Below are 26,424 nucleotides of genomic sequence, written 5' to 3'. Positions count from 1 at the left end.
AGATAAAAACCCACTAGACCTAACAAATGAAGAGGAAATAGGCAGTCTACCTGAAAAAGAATTCAGAATAATGATAGTAAACATGACCCAAAATCTTGGAAATAGAATAGAGAAAATGCAAGAAACATTTAACAAGGACCTAGAAGAACTAAAGTTGAAACAAACAGTGATGATCAACCCAATAAATGAAGTGAAAAATACTCTAGATGGGATCAATAGCAGAATAACTGAAGCAATAGAACGGATAAGTGACCTGGAAGATAAAATAGTGGAAATAACTACTGCAGAGCAGAATAAAGAAAAAAGAATGAAAAGAACTGAGGACAGTCTCAGAGACCTCTGGGACAACACTAAACACACCAACATTCGAATTATAGGGGTTCCAGAAGAAGAAGAGAACAAAAAAGGGACTGAAAAAATATTTGAAGAGATTATAGTTGAAAACTTCCCTAATATGGGAAAGGAAATAATTAACCAAGTCCAGGAAGCACAGAGAGTCCCATACAGGATAAATCCAAGAAGAAATACTCCCAGACACATATTAATCAAACTGTCAAAAATAAAATACAAGGAAAACATATTAAAAGAAGCAAGGGAAAAACAACAAATAACACACAAGGGAATCCTCATAAGGTTAACAGCTGATCTTTCAGCAGAAACTCTGAAAGCCAGAAGGGGCTGGCAGGACATATTTAAAGTGATGAAGGAGAAAAACCTGCAACTAAGATTACTCTACCCAACAAGGATCTCATTCAGATTTGATGGAGAAATTAAAACCTTTACAGACAAGCAAAAGCTGAGAGAGTTCAGCACCACCAGAACCAGCTTTACAACAAATGCTAAAGGAACTTCTCTAGGCAAGAAACACAAGAGAAGGAAAAGACCTACAATAACGAACCCAGAACAATTTAGAAAATGGGAATAGGAACATACATATCGATAATTACCTTAAATGTAAATGGACTAAATGCTCCCACCAAAAGACACAGATTGGCTGAATGGATACAAAAACAAGACACATATATATGCTGTCTACAAGAGACCCACTTCAGACCTAAATACACAACAGACTGAAAGTGAGGGGATGGAAAAAGTTATTCCATGCAAATGGAAACCAAAAGAAAGCTGGAATAGCAATTCTCATATCAGCCAAAATAGACTTCAAAATAAAGACTATTAGAAGAGACAAAGAATGATGCTACATAATGATCAAAGGATGGATCCAAGAAGAAGTATAACAGTTGTAAATATTTATGCACCCAACATAGGAGCACCTCTATACATAAGGCAAATACTAACAGCCATAAAAGAGAAAATCGACAGTAACACATTCATAGTAGGAGACTTTAACACCCGACTTTCACCAATGGACAGATCATCTAAAATGAAAATAAATAAGAAAACTCTAGCTTTAAATGATAAATTAAACAAGATGGACTTAATTGATATTTATAGGACATTCCATCCAAAAACAACAGAATACATATTTTTCTCAAGTGCTCATGGAACATTCTCCAGGATAGATCATATCTTGGGTCACAAATCAAGCCTTGGTAAATTTAAGAAAATTGAAATTGTATCAAGTATCTTTTCCATCCACAACGCTATGAGACTAGATATCAATTACAGGAAAAGATCTGTAAAAAATACAAACACATTGAGGCTAAACTATACACTACTTAATAACGAAGTGATCATTGAAGAAATCAAAGAGGAAATAAAAAATACCTAGAAACAAATGACAGTGGAGACACGATGAACCAAAACCTATGCGATGCAGCAAAAGCAGTTTTAAGAGGGAAGTTTATAGCAATACAATCCTACCTTAAGAAACAGGAAACATCTCGAATAAACAACATAACCTTGCACCTAAAGCAATTAGAGAAAGAAGAACAAAAAAACCCAAAGTTAGCAGAAGGAAACAAATCATAAAGATCAGATCAGAAAAAAATGAAAAAGAAATGAAGGAAATGATAGCAAAGGTCAATAAAACTAAAAGCTGGTTCTTTGAGAAGATAAACAAAATTGATAAACCATTAGCCAGACTCATCAAGAAAAAAAGGGAGAAGACTCAAGTCAATAGAATTAGAAATGAAAAAGGAGAAGTAACAACTGACACTGCAGAAATACAGAGGATCATGAGAGATTACTACAAGCAACAATATGCCAATAAAATGGACAACCTGGAAGAAATGGACAAATTCTTAGAAATGCACAAACTGCCAAGACTGAATCAGGAAGAAATAGAAAATATGAAGAGACCAATCACAAGCACTGAAATTGAAACTGTGATTAAAAATCTTCCAACAAACAAAAGCCCAGGACCAGATGGCTTCACAGGTGAATTCTATCAAACATTTAGAGAAGAGCTAACACCTATCCTTCTCAAACTCTTCCAAAATATAACAGAGGGAGGAACACTCCCAAACTCATTCTACGAGGCCACAATCACCCTGATACCAAAACCAGACAAGGATGTCACAAAGAAAGAAAACTACAGGCCAATATCACTGATGAACATAGATGCAAAATCCTCAGCAAAATACTAGCAAACAGAATCCAATAGCACATTAAAAGTATCATAGACCATGATCAAGTGGGGTTTATCCCAGGAATGCAAGGATTCTTCAATATATGCAAATCAATCAACGTGATACACCATATCAAGAAAGTAAAAGAGAAAAACCATAAGATCATCTCAATAGATGCAGAGAAAGCTTTCGACAAAATTCAACACCCATTTATGATAAAAACACTGCAGAAAGTAGGCATAGAGGGAACTTTTCTCAACATAATAAAGGTCATATATGACAAACCCACAGCCAACATCGTCCTCAATGGTGAAAAACTGAAAGCATTTCCACGAAGATCAGGAACAAGACAAGGTTGCCCCCTCTCACCACTCTTATTCAACATAGTTTTGGAAGTTTTAGCCACAGCAATCAGAGAAGAAAAAGGAAATAAAAGGAATCCAAATTGGTAAAGAAGTAAAGCTGTTACTGTTTGCAGATGACATGATACTATACATAGAGAATCTTAAAGATGCTACCAGAAAACTACTAGAGCTAATCAATGAATTTGGTAAAGTAGCAGGTTACAAAGTTAATGCACAGAAATCGCTGTCATTCCTATATGCTAATGATGAAAAATCAGAAACTGAAATCAAGAAAACACTCCCATTTACCATTGCAACAAAAAGAATAAAATATCTAGGAATAAACCTACCTAAGGAGTCAAAAGACCTGTATGCAGAAAATCATAAGACACTGATGAAAGAAATTAAAGATGATACAAATAGATGGAGAGATATACCATGTTCTTGGATTGGAAGAATCAATATTGTGAAAATGACTCTACTACCCAAAGCAATCTACAGATTCAATGCAATCCCTATCAAACTACCACTGGCATTTTTCACAGAACTAGAAAAAAAATTTCACAATTTGTATGGAAACACAAAAGACCCCGAATAGCCAAAGCAATCTTGAGAATGAAAAACAGAGCTGGAGGAATGAGGCTCCCTGACTTCAGACTATATACTACAAAGCTACAGTAATCGAGACAGTATGGTACTGGCACAAAAACAGAAAGATAGATCAATGGAACAGGATAGAAAGTACAGAGATAAACCCACACACATATGGTCACCTTATCTTTGATAAAGGAGGCAGGAATGCACAGTGGAGAAAGGACAGCCTCTTCAATAAGTGGTGCTGGGAAAACTGGACAGGTACATGTAAAAGTATGAGATTAGATCACTCCCTAACACCATGCACAAAAATAAGCTCAAAGTAGATTAAATACTTGAATGTAAGGCCAGAAACTATCAAACTCTTAGAGAAAAACATAGGCAGAACACTCTATGGCATAATTCACAACAAGATCCTAGAGAAATGGAAATAAAAACAAAAATAAGCAAATGGGACCTAATGAAACTTCAAAGCTTTTGCACAGCAAAGGAAACCATAAACAAGATGAAAAGACAACCCTCAGAATGGGAGAAAATATTTGCAAATGAAGCAACTGACAAAGGATTAATCTCCAAAATTTACAAGCAGCTCATGCAGCTCAATAACAAATAAAAACAAACAAACAAAAATCTAAAAATGGGCAGAAGACATAAATAGACATTTCTCCAAAGAAGATATACAGACTGCCAAAAAATATATGAAAGAACGCTCAACATCATTAATCATTAGAGAAATGCAAATCAAAACTACAATGAGATATCATCTCACACCAGTCAGAATGGCCATCATCAAAAAATCTAGAAACAATAAATGCTAGAGAGGGTGTGGAGAAAAGGGAACACTCTTGCACTGCTGGTGGGAATGTGAATTGGTACAACCACTATGGAGGTTCCTTTAAAAACTACAAGTAGAACTACCATATGACCCAGCAATCCCACTACTGGGCATATACCATGAGAAAACCATAAATCAAAAAGAGTCATGTACCAAAATGTTCATTGCAGCTCTATTTTCAATAGCCAGGGGATGGAAACAACCTACATGTCCATCATCGGATGAATGGATAAAGAAGATGTGGCACATATATACAATGGAATATTACTCAGCCATAAATAGAAACGAAATTGAGCTATTTGTAATGAGGTGGATAGACCTAGAGTCTGTCATACAGAGTGAAGTAAGTCAGAAAGTGAAAGACAAATACCGTATGCTAACACATATATATGGAATTTAAGAAAAAAAATGTCATGAAGAACCTAGGGGTAAGACAGGAATAAAGACACAGACCTACTAGAGAATGGACTTGAGGATATGGGGAGGGGTAAGGGTAAGCTGTGACAAAGCGAGAGAGTGGCATGGACATATATACACTACCAAATGTAAAATAGATAGCTAGTGGGAAGCAGCTGCATAGCACAGGGAGATCAGCTGGGTGCTTTGTGACCACATAGAGGGGTGGCATAAAGAGGGTGAGAGGGAGGGAGACGCAAGAGGGAAGAGATATGGGAACATATGTATATGTATAACTGATTCACTTTGTTATAAAGCAGAAACTAACACACCATTGTAAAACAATTATACTCCAATAAAGATGTAAAAAAAAAATAAAAGGGAAATTATTCATTAGTAGGAAAAAGTGTTGTTTTCAGTACATATCCTACTTCATATTGTTACTCACCACAATCTGTCATCTGATCCCATTACATAAAGTTCCACTATGTGACTGTAGATCTAGCACATTTATTCACTTGTGAGCATTTTGAATGAAACATAAATCAGTTTTTTTTCTTCTGAAGCCTGTCATTTTTGAGAAGAAGATCGTGGGAAATGGATGGTGTTTCTCCATTTCTCAGTCCTTTACATTTCTTCAAAGGATCAGAGCAAATTGTTCAAGTGCTGTGAGAACTTTTCTTTCAATTTGCTTATTAACTTGCTGTAAATAGAAACTTTACAAATTGATTTTAATGCACAGTTGTGTTTCTGTTTTATTCCCTATGACATGCCAACTTCTTGCCTTCTCTAAACTGAGTCCTTACTCGTGGGTTTCTTTTGGTTACCATCTATACATCATGACTATAGGATATTGATTTTTTATTTTTGTCTTCTCTAAAGCAAGGGTTGCGTTTGTTTGGATGCCGGGGCTTAAAATAGATTCTTTCTGGGTAGCACAATATCACTTATTAAACTTCTAATCTGTGTGTCAAGGGCACTGTGTAAACATCGCTTTTGTTTTTTAATTTTATTTTTTGAGAAAATAATATATTTTATTTTTTTAACATCTTTATTGGAGTATAATTGCTTTATATTGTTGTGTTAGTTGCTGCTGAATAACAAAGTGAATCAGCTATACGTATACATATATCCCCATGTTACCTCCCTTTTGTGTCTCATTCTCACCCTATGCCAGCCCTCTAGGTGGTTACAAAGCACGGAGCTGATCTCCCTGAGCTATGCCGCTGTTTCCCACTATCTATTTTACATTTGGTAGTTTATATATGTCCATGCCACTCTCTTACTTCGTCTCAGCTTACCCTTCCCCCTCCCTGTGTCCTCAAGTCCATTCTCTACGTCTGCGTCTTTATTCCTGTCCTGCCCCAAGGTTCTTCAGAACCTTTTCTTTTTTTTTTTTTAGATTCCATATATATGTGTTAGCATACAGTATTTGTTTTTCTCATTCTGACTTACTTCACTCTGTATGACAGACTGTAGGTCTCTCCACTTCACTACAAATAACTCAATTTCATTTCCTTTTTTGGCTGAGCAATATTCCATTGTATATATGTGCCACGTCTTCTTTATCCATTCATCTGTTGATGGAAACTTAGGTTGCTCCCATATCCTGGTTATTGTAAATAGTGCTGCAATGAATATCTTGGTACTCCAAAGAAGATGTACAGATTGCCAACAAACACATGAAAGGATGCTCAACATCACTAATCATTAGAGAAATGCAAATCAAAACTACAATGAGGTATCACCTCACACCAGTCAGAATGGCCATCATCAAAAAATCGACAAACAACAAATGCTGGAGAGGGTGTGGAGAAAATGGTACCCTCTTGCACTGTTAGTGGGAATGTAAATTGATATATCCACTATGGAAAACAGTATAGAAGTTCCTTAAAAATCTAAAAATAGAACTAACATATGACCCAGAAATCCCACTACTGGTCATATACCCTGAGAAAACCACAATTCAAAAAGAGTCATGTACCAGAATCATTGCTTTTTAATAGCTATTGTGTGAGCTGTATGAGAACTATATTGTAATAAGTACACTGTGTAGGGAAAAGATAATAATAGTTTGTAAGACTAGTAATGGTCTTGAGAAATTACATAGAGAAGAAAACAAGTTGGGGAAAGGGTGTATTCTAATATATACATTTATATTCTGTTTTTTTTTTTTTAATACAGTAACTACACTTCTTAGTATAGAATAAGAGCTATGGAAAGAAATCCACTGTGGGAAATAATTTTATTGCAAGAGTTGTTAGTTACTTACCCAATATAAAATCTTTCCTTTTCCTTTAGTAACAAAACCACAATTTTAACGGGTGTTGTATGTGCCAGTTTAAAAATTGAATTTCCCAGAAACTCTTACTTGTGTGGCCACGTGACATCATTCTGATTGATAAAACATTGAGAGTGAAGATGGCGGAAGAGTAACACGCGGAGATCACCTTCCTCTCCACAGATACACCAGAAGTACATCTACGCGTGGAACAACTCCTACGGAGCACCTACTGAACGCTGGCAGAAGACCTCAGACCTCCCAAAGGCAAGGAACCCCCCACGTACATGGTTAGGGCAAAAGAAAAAACTAAACAGAGGCAAAAGGATAGGGACGGGTCCTGCACCAGCGGGAGAGAGCTGTGAAGGAGGAAAAGTGTCCACACACTAGGAAGCCCCTTCGCGGGTGGAGACTTCGGGAGGCGGAGTGGGGGAGCTTGGGAGCCGCGGAGGAGAGCACAGCAACAGGGGTGCGGAGGGCAAAGCGGACAGATTCCAGCGCAGAGGATCGGGCCGACCGGCACTCACCAGCCGAGAGGCTTGTCTGCTCGCCCGCTGGGGCGGGCGGGACTGGGAGCTGAGGCTCCGGCTTTTGTCGGAGCACCGGGAGAGGACTGAGGTTGGCGGCGTGAACACAGCCTGCAGGGCGTTGGTGCGCCGCGGCTGGCCGGGAGAGAGTCCGGGGAGGGGTCTGGACCTGCCGAAGAGGCAAGAGACTTTTGCGTCCCTCTTTGTTTCCTGGTGCACGAGGAGAGGGTATTAAGAACGCTGCTTGAGAGAGCTCCAGGGACGGGCGCGAGCCGCGGCTAAAAGTGCGGAGCCCAGAGACGGGCATGAGACGCTAAGGCAGCTGCTGCCGCCGCCAGGAGGCCTGTGTGCGAACACAGGTCACTAGCCACACACCCTTCCGGGGAGCCTGTGCAGCCCACCACTGCCAGGGTCCCGGGATCCAGGGACGGCTACCCCGGGAGAACGCACGGCGCGCCTCAGGCTGCAACGTCACGCCGGCCTCTGCCGCTGCAGGCCCGCCCCGCACTCCGTGACCCTCCCTACCCCCCGGCCTGGGTGAGCCAGAGCCTCCGAATCAGCGGCTCCTTTAACCCCGTCCTGTCTGAGCAAAGAACAGACGCCCTCCGGCGACCTACACGCACAGGCGGGGCCAAATCCAAAGCTGAGCCCCTGGGAACTGTGAGAACAAAGAAGAGAAAGGGAAATCTCTCCCAGCAGCCTCAGAAGCAGCGGATTAAAGCTCCACAATCAACTTGATATACCCTGCATCTGTGGAATACCTGAATAGACAACGAATCATCCCAAATTAAGGAGCCCTGTGGATGAAAGGCTCTTGGTGCTGCAGCCAGGAGTCAGTGCTGTACCTCTGAGGTGGGAGAGCCAACTTCAGGACACTGGTCCACAAGAGGCCCCCCAGCTGCACATAATATCAAACAGCAAAAATCTCCGAGAGATCTCCATCTCAACGCCAGCACCCAGCTTCACTCAACGACCAGCAAGCTACAGTGCTGGACATCCTATGCCAAACAACTAGCAAGACAGGAACACAACCCCACCCATTAGCAGAGAGGCTGCCCAAAATCATAATAAGTCTACAGACACCCCAAAACACACCACCAGACGTGGACCTGCCCACCAGAAAGACAAGATCCAGCCTCATCCACCAGAACACAGGCACTAGCACTCTCCACCAGGAAGCCTACACAACCCACTGAACCAACCTTAGCCACTGGGGACAGACACAAAAAACAACAGGAACTACGAACCTTCAGCCTGCAAAAAAGGAGACCCCAAACACAGTAAGATAAGCAAAATGAAAAGACAGAAAAACACACAGCAGATGAAGGAGCAAGATAAAAACCCACCAGACCTAACAAATGAAGAGGAAATAGGCAGTCTACCTGAAAAAGAATTCAGAATAATGATAGTAAGGTTGATCCGAAATCTTGGAGATAGAATGGACAATAGAATGGACAAATTGCAAGAATCAGTTAACAAGGACCTAGAAGAACTAAAGATGAAACAAGCAACGATGAACAGCACAATAAATGAAATTAAAAGTACTCTAGATGGGATCAATAGCAGAATAACTGAGGCAGAAGAACGGATAAGTGACCTGGAAGATAAAATAGTGGAAATAACTACTGCAGAGCAGAATAAAGAAAAAAGAATGAAAAGAACTGAGGACAGTCTCAGAGACCTCTGGGACAACATTAAACGCACCAACATTCGAATTATAGGGGTTCCAGAAGAAGAAGAGAAAAAGAAAGGGACTGAGAAAATATTTGAAGAGATTATAGTTGAAAACTTCCCTAATATGGGAAAGGAAATAGTTAATCAAGTCCAGGAAGCACAGAGAGTCCCATACAGGATAAATCCAAGGAGAAATACGCCAAGACACATATTAATCAAACTGTCAAAAATTAAATACAAAGAAAACATATTAAAAGCAGCAAGGGAAAAACAACAAATAACACACAAGGGAATCCCCATAAGGTTAACAGCTGATCTTTCAGCAGAAACTCTGCAAGCCAGAAGGGACTGGCAGGACATATTGAAAGTGTTGAAGGAGAAAAACCTGCAACCAAGATTACTCTACCCAGCAAGGATCTCATTCAGATATGATGGAGAAATTAAAACCTTTACAGACAAGCAAAAGCTGAGAGAGTTCAGCACCACCAAACCAGCTCTACAACAACTGCTAAAGGAACTTCTCTAGGCAAGAAACACAAAAGAAGGAAAGGACCTACAATAATGAACCCAAAACAATTAAGAAAATGGGAATAGGAACACACATATCGATAATTACCTTAAATGTAAATGGACTAAATGCTCCCACCAAAAGACACAGATTGGCTGAATGGATACAAAAACAAGACCCATATATTTGCTGTCTACAAGAGACCCACTTCAGAACTAGAGACACATACAGACTGAAAGTAAGGGGATGGAAAAAGGTATTTCATGCAAATGGAAACCAAAAGAAAGCTGGAGTAGCAATTCTCATATCAGACAAAATAGACTTTAAAACAAAGGCTATTAGAAGAGACAAAGAAGGACACTACATAATGATCAAGGGATCGATCCAAGAGGAAGATATAACAATTGTAAATATTTATGCACCCAACATAGGTGCACCTCAATACATAAGGCAAATACTGACAACCATAAAAGGGGAAATCGACAGTAACACATTCATAGTAGGGGACTTTAACACCCCACTTTCACCAATGGACAGATCATCCAAAATGAAAATAAATAAGGAAACACAAGCTTTAAATGATACATTAAACGAGATGGAGTTAATTGATATTTATAGGACATTCCATCCAAAAACAACAGAATACACATTTTTCTCAAGTGCTCATGGAACATTCTCCAGGATAGATCATATCTTGGGTCACAAATCAAGCCTTGGCAAATTTAAGAAAATTGAAATTGTATCAAGTATCTTTTCTGACCACAACGCCATGAGACTAGATATCAATTACAGGAAAAGATCTGTAAAAAATACAAACACATGGAGGCTAAACAATACACTACTTAATAATGAAGTGATCACTGAAGAAATCAAAGAGGAAATCAAAAAATACCTAGAAACAAATGACAATGGAGACACAACGACCCAAAACCTGTGGGATGCAGCAAAAGCAGTTCTAAGGGGGAAGTTTATAGCAATACAAGCCCACCTTAAGAAGCAGGAAACATCTCGAATAAACAACCTAACCTTGCACCTCAAGCAATTAGAGAAAGAAGAACAAAAATACCCCAAAGCTAGCAGAAGGAAAGAAATCATAAAAATCAGATCAGAAATAAATGAAAAAGAAATGAAGGAAACAATAGCAAAGATCAATAAAACTAAAAGCTGGTTCTTTGAGAAGATAAACAAAATAGATAAACCACTAGCCAGACTGATCAAGAAAAAAAGGGAGAAGACTCAAATCAATAGAATTAGAAATGAAAAAGGAGAGGTAACAACTGACACTGCAGAAATAAAAGAGATCATGAGAGATTACTACAAGCAACTCTATGCCAATAAAATGGACAATCTGGAAGAAATGGACAAATTCTTAGAAATGCACAACCTGCCAAGACTGAATCAGGAAGAAATAGAAAATATGAACAGACCAATCACAAGCACTGAAATTGAAACTGTGATTAAAAATCTTCCAACAAAGAAAAGCCCAGGACCAGATGGCTTCACAGGCGAATTCTATCAAACATTTAGAGAAGAGCTAACACCTATCCTTCTCAAACTCTTCCAAAATATAGCAGAGGGAGGAACACTCCCAAACTCCTTCTACGAGGCCACCATCACCTTGATACCAAAACCAGACAAGGATGTCACAAAGAAAGAAAACTACAGGCCAATATCACTGATGAACATAGATGCAAAAATCCTCAACAAAATACTAGCAAACAGAATCCAACAGCACATTAAAAGGATCATACACCATGATCAAGTGGGGTTTATTCCAGGAATGCAAGGATTCTTCAATATACGCAAATCTATCAATGTGATAAACCATATTAACAAACTGAAGGAGAAAAACCATACGATCATCTCAATAGATGCAGAGAAAGCTTTTGACAAAATTCAACACCCATTTATGATAAAAACCCTGCAGAAAGTAGGCATAGAGGGAACTTTCCTCAACATAATAAAGGCCATATATGACAAGCCCACAGCAAACATCATCCTCAATGGTGAAAAACTGAAAGCATTTCCACTAAGATCAGGAACAAGACAAGGTTGTCCACTCTCACCACTCTTATTCAACATAGTTTTGGAAGTTTTAGCCACAGCAATCAGAGAAGAAAAGGAAATAAAAGGAATCCAAATCGGAAAAGAAGAAGTAAAGCTGTCCCTGTTTGCAGATGACATGATCCTATACATAGAGAACCCTAAAGATGCTACCAGAAAACTACTAGAGCTAATCAATGAATTTGGTAAAGTGGCAGGATACAAAATTAATGCACAGAAATCTCTGGCATTCCTATATACTAATGATGAAAAATCTGAAAGTGAAATCAAGAAAACACTCCCATTTACCATTGCAACAAAAAGAATAAAATATCTAGGAATAAACCTACCTAAGGAGACAAAAGATCTGTATGCAGAAAATTATAAGACACTGATGAAAGAAATTAAAGATGATACAAATAGATGGAGAGATATACCATGTTCTTGGATTGGAAGAATCAACATTGTGAAAATGACTCTACTACCCAAAGCAATCTATAGATTCAATGCAATCCCTATCAAACTACCACTGGCATTTTTCACAGAACTAGAACAAAAAATTTCACAATTTATATGGAAACACAAAAGACCCCGAATAGCCAAAGCAATCTTGAGAACGAAAGAAGGAACTGGAGGAATCAGGCTCCCTGACTTCAGACTATACTACAAAGCTACAGTTATCAAGACGGTATGGTACTGGCACAAAAACAGAAAGATAGATCAATGGAACAGGATAGAAAGCCCAGAGATAAACCCACGCACATATGGTCACCTTATCTTTGACAAAGGAGGCAGAAATGTACAGTGGAGAAAGGACAGCCTATTCAATAAGTGGTGCTGGGAAAACTGGACAGCTACATGTAAAAGTATGAGATTAGATCACTCCCTAACACCATACACAAAAATAAGCTCAAAATGGATTAAAGACCTAAATGTAAGGCCAGAAACTATCAAACTCTTAGAGGAAAACATAGGCAGAACACTCTATGACATAAATCACAGCAAGGTCCTTTTTGATCCACCTCCTAGAGAAATGGAAATAAAAACAAAAGTAAACAAATGGGACCTAATGAAACTTAAAAGCTTTTGCGCAGCAAAGGAAACCATAAAGAAGACCAAAAGACAACCCTCAGAATGGGAGAAAATATTTGCAAATGAAGCAACTGACAAAGGATTAATCTCCAAAATTTATAAGCAGCTCATGCAGCTTAATAACAGAAAAACAAACAACCCAATCCAAAAATGGGCAGAAGACCTAAATAGACATTTCTCCAAAGAAGATATACAGATTGCCAACAAACACATGAAACAATGCTCAACATCATTAATCATTAGAGAAATGCAAATCAAAACTACAATGAGATATCATCTCACACCGGTCAGAATGGCCATCATCAAAAAATCTACAAACAATAAATGCTGGAGAGGGTGTGGAGAAAAGGGAACCCTCTTACACTGTTGGTGGGAATGTAAATTGATACAGCCACTGTGGAGAACAGTATGGAGGTTCCTTAAAAAGCTACAAATAGAACTACCATATGACCCAGCAATCCCACTACTGGGCATATACCCTGAGAAAACCATAATTCAAAAAGAGTCATGTACCAAAATGTTCATTGCAGCTCTATTTACAATAGCCCAGAGATGGAAACAACCTAAGTGTCCATCATCGGATGATTGGATAAAGAAGATGTGGCACATATATACAATGGAATATTACTCAGCCATAAAAAGAGACGAAATTGAGCTATTTGTAATGAGATGGATAGACCTAGAGTCTGTCATACAGAGTGAAGTAAGTCAGAAAGAGAGAGACAAATACCGTATGCTAACACATATATATGGAATTTAAAAAAAAAAAAATGTCATGAAAAACCTAGGGGTGAAACAGGAATAAAGACACAGACTTACTAGAGAATGGACTTGAGACTATGGGGAGGGGGAAGGGTAAACGGTGACAAAGCGATAAAGAGGCATGGACATATATACACTACCAAACGTAAGGTGGATAGCTGGTGGGAAGCAGCCGCATAGCACAGGGAGATAAGCTCGGTGCTTTGTGACCGCCTGGAGGGGTGGGATAGGGAGGGTGGGAGGGAGGGAGACGCAAGCGGGAAGAGATATGGGAATATATGTATATATATAACTGATTCATTTTGTTGTGAAGCTGAAACTAACATACCATTGTAAAGCAATTATACTCCAATAAAGATGTTAAAAAAAAAAAAAAAAAAAAAAAAAAAAAACATTGAGAGTATCTTTGCTTTCCACATACGCACACCACCCCTTCTTCCCTGCTACCTAGAACAGTGATAGGATATTGGAGCTGAAGCAAGCATCTTACAATTAAGGAAAATGCAAGGAGAATTTCAGAGGCCTCACCTGAGACCATGTGACCTCTCATTATGTAACATAAACAAACCTGAAAATTTTTATAAACTAGTGTCCTCTAGTTCTCTATTACTCACACTGAACACAATTTCTGTGTGGATATTTTTGGAATTTCACTTAACTCTATCCATAAAATATGTTCACCTTACTGATGAATATAGCTATTCAATTCCTCTAGAGAAAATCTTCCTTCAGCCTTGGCCCAGTGACAGTGAATTTGACTGAATTTCTGCTTACAATGCATTAATTTTCACATTTACTTTATAAAAATATCTATAATATTAAGGAGGCTGTTAAGGAATATAAGTAATATAGGGAATTTGAGATCCATAGAAAAAATTTTTGGTCAGAAAGTATCTCATAAATATTCGAATTACTTTTAAAAGCAGTCAAATAAAGCTATTCTGGAAGCTGCTAACTCCATTTATATAAAAGATGATGACTGTATTTGAAACGGTAAAGGGGGCTGTATTTTAAAAGAAAAACTTTTATTAATATTAGATAACATTTTCCCTTTTTTATTGAGGTATATAGTTGATGTACAATATTATATAATTTTCAGATGTACAGCATAGTGACTTACGATTTTTAAAGGTTATATTCTATTTCTAGTTACTATAAAATATTGATTATATTCCCTGTGTTGTACTATATATCCTTGTAGCTTATTTATTTTATACAAAGTAGTATGTACCTCTTAACCCCATATCACTATCCTATCTTACCCCTCTCCCCTTTCTTCTCCCCACTGGTAACCACTAGTTTGTTCTCTATGTCTGTGATCCTTTTTCTTTTTGTTATATTTTTGTTTTATTTTTTAGATTTCACATATAAGTGATATCATATAATATTTGTCTTTCCTGCTCTGACTTATTTCACTTAGCATAGTAACCTCCAACTCCATCCATGTTATTGCAAATGGCAAAATATTATTTTAATGGCTGAATAGTATTCCATTGTGTGTGTGTTTGTATGTGTGTGTGTATATATATATATATATATATATATATATATATCACATCTTCTTTACTCATTCATCTATAGACAGACACTCAGGTTCCTTCCATATCTTGGCAATTGTAAATAATGCTGCTAGGAACATGGTGCAGTGTTCAAATTAGTATTTTCAAATTAGCGGTTTTTTTTTTTTTTTTGGATAAATACTCAGAAGTGGAACTGCTGGGTCTTATAGTTTCTTGAGAAATTGCCATACTGTTTTACATAGTGGCTGCACCATTTTGCATTCTTACTAACAGTGTACAAAGGTTCCCTTTTCTCCACACCCTTGCCAACATTTGTTATTTCTGGTCTCTTTAATGATAACCATTGTAGTTTTAACTTGCAGTTCCTGACAGTTAATGACGTTGAGCATGTTTTCCTGTGCTTGTTGTCCATCTGTATGTCTTCTTTGGAAAAATATCTATTCGAGTTTTCTGCTCATTTTTTTAATTGGGTTGTTTCTTTTTTGATGTTGAGTTGTATGAGCTACTTAAATATTTTAGATAGTAACTCCATTTATATAAGTCATATTATTTGAAAAATTTTCTCCCATTCAGTAGGTTGTCTTTTTGTTTTGTCAGTTGTTTCCTTTGCTGTGCAAAAGCTTTGAAGTTTGATGAGGCTCCATTTGTTTATATTTGCTTTTATTTCCTTTGCTTTAGGAGACAGATTCAAAAAAAAATTGCTGCAATTTATATCAAAGAGTGTTCTGCTTATGTTCTCTTCTAGGAATTTTATGGTTTCCAGTCTTACATTTAGGTATTTAGGTAGATACCATTTTAAATGGTTTACTGTATATTGATTACTTTTTCTTTTCAAAATAAGGTACTATACATGGATCAAGGGCTGGTTTAGGAGACCTGGATTTAGTCCAATTGTTGTGTTTATTATGTAATCTTGGGAGAGTCATATATTCCTAGGTTCAACTTCCAATTCAAAAATTGTCATGCTAGGTCAAATTATCTACATGTATTAAATGTTTTATTTTGCTGGTTATTCAGTGAATATAATACATTTTTAGGTTGTTGGAATTACTATTAAAAAACTTAAATAAATTATAAATTTCAAAATGAATATAAATAATGAAAATTATACCAATGGAAAGATTATTTGTAAAAATTTTGGCTGACTTTAATTAATGAACTTTTAGAAATACAGATGAACAACACTTACCTAATTACAATATTTAAATTAGTTAAAAATATTTAAAATCTCACATTAAATCTCCAGAAAAATGTTTTAAGTGTTTACCTACATTTTGAGGTCCCAAGTCCATTTCTACTTTCCCCTATCCAAGAGATGATTGTGAAGTTTTGAGAAAGTTAATGCAGTTTTCAAGGATGAATCTTCATGAACCATAGGGAACACCTCAGTGCAGTGAAAGCATATCCACACATAGAATCAATATACACTCTTCAAGGCCATGTTTGCCTTTAAGGGAGCCATGGTCTTTATAGTAGGACTAAATATTTTATTACTTCTATTGTAAAAGCATGTTGTTTGGACTATGGTTAATTTATATATGGAAAAGATGCCCACTAAATTTTTCATGAGGTTTAGCTACTGTGTTTTTATATGTTATATGAAATTTAAACCATGACAGAAAATAAAGTCTATGCAGGCTAAGAAATGTTAAAGTTTTAGTAATCAAAAAATATTTTTCATCATTAAAAATATAGTATTTTTTAAATGAGGAGTTACGGTGTTTTTGAGATATAACCTCATAAAAAAGTAAGAGTAAAATGATAAAATGAAAGAAATAGGAGAGAAATAACACTGCAAGACTCAGTGGACTTCAAGTAAAGAAAACAGTAAACAAGACATATATATATTAAAAGACAAAAACCCATATATCAGTCATTTCATAGAAATATTTCAAGGTTAATATACAGGCAGATATTAAAGAATTTTTTATCTGGTATCTAATTCCTGGTTCTAATTCCTGATTCTTTTAGCTCTCTGAGCTTTATGTTATCAATCATAAAAATATCCTCTGCCCAGGCCATAAAATGAGATCCAATGAAAAACTCTTGAGATAATTTGAATTAAGTAAACTATATCTATTAAGTAAACTATATCTATACATCTATATGGCATATAGAGTTTACCATATGTAATATATATTGTATAAAGTATTTTATTATAGTGATATAAGTAAGCTTTATATATAGTCATCTTATAGTAATCATGTTTTAGTACCATTTTCACTTAAACTAGAAATATGTAGGTGTGTTATGCAGTATTTGAAATCATAAAATTGTTATCCTTGTTAGTATTTTATTGTTTAAGAAAACAATGCATGAGAGGCTGAGTAATGGTAAGTTTAAGATTCTGTCTTAAATAATGAAGTTCCAAAGAACTTATGGCCAGAAAAGAGACCAGAAGGTGCAAACAGCTGTGTGGAATTGCAGGAAAGAAACCAAAGCCTCAGCAGCAGATTGAAAGTCAGCAGCATGGTGATGAGCAGTTACTAGGGGGAATACTTTAAATAACAGCAGAGGGAGGGAAATGCATCCATGAATAAAGAAAAGGGAAAAAGAAAGACACCTGGTTGGACTTGTTTTTTTAAGTTGGATGAACAAAGAGATTTACAAAGATCAGATATTTAATGAATTGACTGCTGTGATAGTGAAACAGATCTGAGCTGTCAGAATTAGATGTCTTAAAAGTCAAGAGAAGGGTTGCAGCACAGGTAGGTGTAAATACAGAGAATTCCAAAATTTTTTAATGTGTTTGAAAATATGCACTATTGAAATATGAATTGCAAAGCCTTATTTAGTATAAATGATCAAATTAAAGTTGATATTTGTCAAGGGTTGAAAGTTCATATTTTAATAGTTAATCACACATGTTTTTAAGATACCTTGAGAATACATTTTCTTTTAATTTTAGTTTCTAAGCTTTCTGAAAAAAATAAATAACTACTTACAAACACTAACATATAAATATACATTCATTGTGGAAAATTCAACACAAATATATGTAGAAGAAAGAGTTAACTGTTCCCCTTCACTGTTCCTCAATTCCTCTCCCCTGAATGAAGGTAACAATTTTTTAAATATGTATTTTTGGAGTATCCTTCTGGATCTACTTCTATGTAGTTTTTACTGTGTATTTTTATATGTATATACATGCACATATAATTTCAGGTTTTATATTATATTATTTATATAATTCTGCAATTGTTCTGTTTTTATTTATTATCCTTAATAAGTTTCTACATCAATGTATATAAATCTACCTCATTCTTTTTAACCCTGACTAGAATTATAGAGAATAAGTGTATCACAATATATTCTGTCTTCTATTAAAGGATACTTCGGTTGCTTACATATTTTTTACCATAAAAAGTATAATTCCAGAAATTTATGATAGAATGAATTAATTTTTTAATTACTATCCTCAAGCTAATGGCAAAACCCTGTTGAATGTTTGTTCTTTCTTCCCTTTCAGAATCATTTATCCTCTGCAAAACTCCTATGATTTAATTTTCACTGCTTGATATTGGATTAAATGAAACTAATTATGAGAGAGGACTGTTGGGGAAACTGAAAATATGTAAGTATTTTCAATAGACACATGTTCTCCAAAATTCCAGTTTTATTTCAAATGCCATGATCCTGATGAACCACTTTATAAAAACAGTGGCATAGTGAATGGAGAATAATTTAGCATTAAGGCTAAAGTGTGATTGAAATTCAGTTCTAATCAGGACCACTCCACATGACATTTTGTGCCTTAGGGTCCTCATCTGCAGAGAATAATAATAATATCTACTTTTATTTGATACTGTGTGGAATAAATAAGGGATGTTCCTCACCCAAAGGTGTATTAAATAAATTTAGTTCCTTTTTTATAATAGGCACTCAGTAAATGCAAAAAAATGATGTTGAAGTCTGTTGGTTTAGGTTTGTGTGTGACTCTGTGTGTTGTTTATTTATATGCCACCCCCCAAAAAATTAAAATACAAAATACTTCTATTAATGCATCCAATATATCCTTAGTAAAGGGATTAGAAATTAAAATTGGGAAACTAAACTAAAATCTATCTGAAGAGTTTTTTTCTCAGTATCTGGATCAGTCAAATAATCACTTTGACCACTTGCTGTCTTAACCATGAAAACCAAAGCTAGATTGTTATTAAATGTGTATATCAACGAGTGACTTTCAAAGTGTGGTGCGCAGACTAGCAGCATCCTCTGGAATGTTATTAGAAATGCAAACTAAGCTCCCTCCAAAACCTACTGAACCAGAAACTTTAGGGGTTGAATACAGCAACACATTTCAGTGTGTCCTCTGGGGAATTCTGATGCATGCTCAAAGTCGAGAAACACAACTGTATATCTTTAAAACATAAATACTAAAATGTGAAATGTTATTCATTTCACTACTTATAACTTTACAAATGAAATACATCCAAACAGTACATTTTAACATGTCAAGTGAAATTATGAATATTATAATGATAGAGAACTCAAAATAGTGATACACGTTTGGTCTTGCCAAATTTCCCTCCAGATTAGTCTGTTACATGTGCTTCTTTTTACCCAGGTTTCAGAAATGACATTCTTACTAAGTGTTTTCAGATGCTCATCAATTAGATGAGAGGTTAAATCTGGAATTGTTCTCAGCATCTTCCACACAGCGTTGTGTTCAAATAGCATCCTGTGAATGGGCCTTAAAAAAAAGATTTCAATGATGTGTTAGTTTCTGCTTTATAACATAATGAATCAGTTATACATATGTTCCCATATCTCTTCCCTCTTGCGTCTCCCTCCCTCCCACCGTTGTTCACCAAATTGTTATCCTCTTGCTCCCTGGGCACACAGTTATATGACATATTCAAGCCTTCCTTGAACTTAGATACAGCTATATGAAACTGAGTTCTGTTCAATAGAATATGGGCAGCAGTGATGCTTGACATTTCCACACCTATCCTTTAAAAGATCTGTCCTGTGTACAACCATCCATTCTCTTTTCCTATCCATTGGCTAAATGGGGGGACTCCAAGAACTCAGAGAAGGGAAGAGGTGAAAGAGGCAGAATGATCTAGGTCCTTGAGTTGCCATTTGGATGAGAAGTGACCAACAATGAGTTGACTATTGACTATTAAATAAACTGTAAATGTGTTAAGGCTCTGGAAAAAAAAAAGATTGCACACTGAGAGACTACCACATAAATACAAAGAAAAAAACAAACCAAAAAATCCTCAATTTTTGAGCTTCCAAATTTGTATTTCCATTTTTTTTCAGCATTGCTAAGGATAAGTGATGATGGTCTCTTTTGTCTTAGTAATCTTTATAATTTGTTCTCCTTCCAAGATAAAGAGGTACCTCCATGAAACTTTAAACTTTAGGATATTACATAGTGCCTTTACCTTCTTTTTATATAAAACTCAGTGCTTCAATTTTAAGATTATATCTCTCATTATTAGTCATTATAATAATAAAAACCTCTTTTAGACAATAAAATGATTGATGTCTTATTTTATTCTTGATTTTTAGGTACTATTAAAGTTAAAGCACATGAATATGTAATTTAACATTTGAGAATATAAATTTTAAGTGAAAAGATGCATATGTAATTTTAAATAAAACATAGTTTTCTTATGATGGATGATATTTATTTACTTTTAATCATTAAATTCACTATTTAATAAATATAATACCATAATCAAGAAACAAAATTCATGTTGATTCTAAGTTTTCAAGGGACTAACCCAGCTACCATGCCATTGTTAAATGTTCAGTATTTTTAAAAAATCTATTGTGAAAAATCAGTTTAGCAGTAGATAGGGAATTCAGAGTACTCACATATATGTAGGTTTGACAGAAACAGTCCCAGTTTAGGCGTGATATTCTGTTGGTTCATCTGTTATGCCTGTGTTTATGTGTGCATGTTTACTGATCACATTATAAATTGTTTTTTTTTTTTTTTTTGGTATTGTGTGTTGTAGCAAAAAAAAAAAGTTGGAAAAGCACTAATTTAGTAGATAATTTTAAGAAATACTTTTGAGAAAACTAGCTCCCCACTTAATATCATTTAAAAGTGTGTATTTCAGATGTAATAATAAAGAATTAGTATTCAGAAATGGCATGGTATTATAACCAAATCCTAAAAAAAATGTCATTGATTTAGCAACCAAACAGGGGATGACAAGGAAATAATATCACAGATTTTTAAATAGACATACATTTTTAGTGGCAAAACATTTGAAATATCAGTTGCCTGAAATAATTTGGAAGGTAGACCAAGTGCCTAAGAAACCAACTGCTTCACAGAAAATAGTTGGAAAAAGTTAAAAAGTTATTGGGTTTTGTTTGCTTAATGTTAGTTGTTCGTAGCAATGTATTATTAGCTGGATAAAACTGACCAGTTATCAAACATAAATGAAAAGGAATAGAGAAGATCCAGAAATGTGTGGCATGATTTTAAAAGCGATGTCATTAGACGAATATAATAGTCATTTTTACCTGTATGGATGAGTAGACTAATGTTTTTCATCAAATTGGGAAGTTTTGGCTATTTTTTCTTCAAATATTCTCTGTCCCTTTTCTCTCTTCTCTCCTTCTGGGATTCCCATTGTGTTGATTCTGGTATACTTGGTGGTGTCCCATAGGTCTCTTAAGCTCTGTCCATGTTTTTCATTCTTATTCTTTCTCTTCTCTGACTGGATAATCTTAATTGATATATCTTCTTCAAGTTTGCCAAACTTTTCTTCTGCCAGATCAAATCTGTTGTTGAACCTCTAGTGAAGTTTTTATTTCAGTTATTGTACTTTTTAACTCCATAATCTCTATTTGGATCTTTTTTTGCAGTTTCTTTTTATTGATATTATCTATGTGGTAAGACATTATTGTCATACTTTCATTTAATTCTATAAAGTCTGTATTTCCTGTGTGCAGCTACCTAAATCTCTGTTTATTTCACTTAATAGTCATCTAATAATTGTTTGGAAATTTTCTTAAATGCCTGAACCATTAAGTCCCCCAACTTTTGCTGATGGGCAGGCTGTGTGTTTCCATGCTCTACTTTAATTCATTAGACACTGTTTTCTTTATGTCTTTGAACCTATTCATAATAGTAGATTTAAAATCTTTGTCCTACTATGTCTAACATTTGAATCCTCTCAGGACATTGTTTGTTCTTGGATGCTTCTTTCCCTACATATGGGACAGACTTTGTTGTTTCTTTGCATGTCTCATAATTTTTGTTTAAAATTGAACATTTTAGCTAATGTGGCAAATCTAGCTATAACCTTTCCCCTCCTTCCCAGGGTCAAATAACAACAATGCACAATGAATGTGGTTTTTTAAGGGAGTTGCCAGACAAATCACAGTGTGGCAGTGCTTTGGGAGTGGGTTTTTTGAGGATCTCCTAACCAGTCTTCCCTTTCAGGAGCTGCAGAGCTGTTAGCTCCTAAAAACTGTTACAAAATTGGAGACAGGAGAATTAAAATAGGTCAAAATAAAAAGCTACAAACCCTGCTAATTTTCTTGAATAAATACTCCTCATGTGGTTTCATGCATCTGATTAATTTTAGAGTTCTGAAAAAATTTGTTTTGACAATCTTTGTCAGTATTTCATTGATTGTATTAAGGAGCAGATATACAGAGGTCCTCACTCTGCCATTCTAGAAGCCCTGCACTCCACATTGAATCTTAAATCCTCTGATCGATAGCAACACCCCTAATTTCTTCCCACAGATCAAAGTCAACATAGATGACAAGCAGTAAGAAGTTCATGTGACCACTGTGAGTGAGACAATCAAAAATAGTTTGGAAATAACATTACTAACAGAAGACATTAAAAGAAATAATGTTTAAAAGTCTGGAAGTCACTCAAAAATTATAACTATTAGCTTGATAAAAGAATGGACTTGTAATTTACATATTCTGACTAAAAATTCAAAACAATTTTTCCTTCAACTAACTTAATCTTCCTCTGAAAATCTTTTCTTGTTAAATCCCTATTTTTTAGTTTACTTCTGCCTTTCCTACATGGATACTCAAGAATCTTCAAATACTTGGATTACCATACTTGGAACAGGAAGAAAAAAGAGGAATTGTAACATACTGCTATAACCTCCTATTACCACCATTCTTACATTGCTTTTGCTGCCCCACTTGGGCACTGGTCTTAAGGGTGTCTGAGGCTCTGCCCTGACAAATTATGTGCAGTTCTGAAATTCCCCAAAAATTTTTCAGTGGAGTCTAACATACACCCCTGTGATGGTAAACCAAAATATTCAGGTCTGAAAACTTGGCCTCCACTTCCACCCTTTAAACGGAACTTCACTTTTCTTTCAATCTCTACATTTCTTGTTTGGCAGAAACTTTCATATACATCATACCCACTCCTTCTTACCACATCTTCCTGACTTACTCTTAATGCAGTGAAAGAAACTAGATTAACAAAAAGGAAAATTCATATATTGAGAAAAACTATAATGTTCAAACTATTACTAGCAAATAGTTGTTTAATAGTGTTTTTCTTATCATTATCATCATTATGAATTATCAGATCACTTATAATGGTGTGAAAAAAATGTTATTTCCCTTGTATTTTCATTTACTCACCTTGGTTTCTATTTCTAGCCCCAATTCCAGCTGATGGCAAAAAGCAACACTTTAAAATATTCCAAGTATTTCAGGCATTACACATGGAAATAAAATAATTATAGGATTCCTTTTCTACTCCTTTCTCTCCTGGTGATCATCTCAAGCCTAGGAGCTTGTAAAGAGTCATGATAATTTGGTAACTGGCTTCTGATCACCAACACTTATGTGCACTGACATCTGCTGAGTTCTAACTATTATGAATAGCCATTGGAATCCATGTTTTCACTGAATTCCTAAATGTTTCAAGTTATAGGTACATGTGATCTATATTTTGTAAAGCTCTTGTAAAACTGTTGACTTTTTCACTCTCCACTAATTCATCATACTTCTTGCAAATAAAGAGAGAGCTTGATTGTTTCAGGAAATGTATTTGCAGGTGTGGGAAAATGGTTAGGGCTCTCTTAAAGTCTCTATACCCTTAATATTAATAATTTACTCAGATGTGTAGATTAAATGGAGTTTCTGAATTTTTTCTTCAATTAATCTGGTTTTTTTTAGAATCCTTAATCTACTAGGTTGACGAGTAAAACAAAACAAAAAAAAATCCTTACACTGTCTCTTAATATACTCTCTATTCAATTTAAATATTGAGACTACACAAAGTTCCAACACTGGCTGCCTCACATGTTCTTTTTCAAAGACTTAGACTCTTTAGTAAAACTGCTTAGTTTACCAGAGTTACTCCACTCACAATACTTCTCCCCAGGAAGGGATGCAAGTGTATAAGGGGATTTATTGGGTCCTTGTGACAGTCGCTAGAGGAACAGTTGGACAGCATGTGCTGAAAATTTTGTTGAAGAAATAAAATCAACTTCTATTACAGGGCACATAAATAGAGCCATTTAACTTGTGTAGGAAGTTTCCCAATAAAACAGTGGTGAATTGGAACACTCAGGTGCAAGTAGGGAGAGAGAGAAAGTGGTGAAATATGCTATAAAAAGCAATATTTAGGGACCAGTCTCCTCCACCATGAATCCAACACAAGCCACTGAACCAAACTGACCCACTGGGGGCAGACACCAAAAACAGCGAGAACTACAAATGCGCAGCCTGCGAAAAGGACACCACAAACACAGTAATTTAAGCAAAATCAGAAGACAGAAAAACACAAAGCAGATGAAGGAGCAAGGTAAAAACTCAACAGACCAAACAAATGAAGAGGAAATAGGCAGTCGACTTGAAAAATAAGTCAGATTAATGATAGTAAAGATGATACAAAATCTTGGAAATAGATTGGAGAAAATACAAGAAATGTTTAAAAAGGAACTAGAAGAACTAAAGAAAAAACAAACAATGATGAACAACAAAATAAATGAAATTAAAAATTTTCTAGAAGGAATCAATAGCAGAATAATTGAGACAGAAGAACGAATAAGGGCCCTGGAAGATAAAATAGTGGAAATAACTATTGCAGACCAGAATAAAGAAAAAAGAATGAAAAGAATTGAGGACAGTCTCAGAGACCACTGAGACAACATTAAATGCACTAACATTCAAATTATAGGGGTCCCAAAGGAGGAAGAGAAGAAAAAACGAGCTGAGAAAATATTTGAATGGATTATAGTTGAAAACTTCCCTAATATGGGAAAGGAAACAGTCCATCAAGTTCAGGAAGCACAGAGAGTCACATACAGGATAAATCCAAGGAGAACACCCCAAGACACATATTAATCAAACTATCAAAAATTAAATACAAACAAAAAATAGTAAAAGCAGTGAGGGAAAAACAGCAGATAACATACAAGGGAATCCCCATAAGGTTAACAGCTGATGTTTCAACAGAAAAACTTCAAGCCAGAAGGGAGTGGCAGGACATACTGAAAGTGATGAAAGGGAAAAACCTGCAACCAAGATGACTCTACCCAGCCAGGATCTCATTCAGATTTGACGGAGAAATTAAAACCTTTACAGACAAGCAAAATCTAAGAAAGTTCGGCACCACCAAACCAGCTTTACAACAAATGCTAAAGGAAATTCTCTAGGCAGAAAACACAAGAGATGGAAAAGACCTACAAAAACAAACCCAAAACAATTAAGAAACTGGTAATAAGAACATGGATATTGATAAATGAATGTAAGTGTAAATGGATTGAATGCTCCAACCAAAAGACATAGACTGGCTGAATGGATACAAAAACAAGATCCCTATATATGCAGTCTACAAGAGACCCACTTCAGACCTAGGGAAACACACAGACTGAAAGTGAAGGGAAGGAAAAAAATATTCCACGAAGAGGGAAATCAAAAGAAAGCTAGAGGAGCAATTCTCATATCAGACAAAATAGACTTTAAAATAGACTATTACAAGAGACAAAGACGGACAATACATAATGATCAAGGGACCGATCCAACAAGAAGATATAACAAGAGTAAATATTTATGAACCCAACATAGGTGCACCTCAATACATAAGGCAAATGCTAACACCCATAAAAGAGGAAATTGACAGTAACAAAGTCATAGTAGGGGACATTAACACACCACTTTCACCAATGGACAGATCATCCAAAATGAAAATAAATAAGGAAACACAAGCATTAAATGATACATTAAACAAGAGGGACTTAATTGATATTTATAGGACATTCCAATCGAAAACAACAGAATACACATTCTTCTCAAGTGCTCATGGAACATTCTCCAGGATACATCATATCTTGCGTCACAAATCAATCTTTGG

At 35.8% G+C, this 26,424-nt stretch overlaps 1 protein-coding gene across 1 annotated transcript in view; it reads right to left on the bottom strand.

Annotated features, from left to right (window-relative positions):
• CNBD1 (cyclic nucleotide binding domain containing 1) overlaps positions 1 to 26,424 on the bottom strand; it is a 395,245-nt gene that overhangs the window by 109,222 nt on the left and 259,599 nt on the right. Inside the window, 1 exon segment of the mRNA XM_049700473.1 lies at positions 19,655 to 19,800. Within this exon segment, the coding sequence (XP_049556430.1) occupies positions 19,655 to 19,800 (146 nt within the window).

The sequence above is a fragment of the Orcinus orca genome, chromosome 17 (assembly GCF_937001465.1).
Source record: "Orcinus orca chromosome 17, mOrcOrc1.1, whole genome shotgun sequence".
Lineage (NCBI taxonomy): Eukaryota > Metazoa > Chordata > Mammalia > Artiodactyla > Delphinidae > Orcinus > Orcinus orca.
Note: the sequence above shows the minus strand (reverse complement) of the source record. Positions and strands in the feature narration are given on the sequence as shown.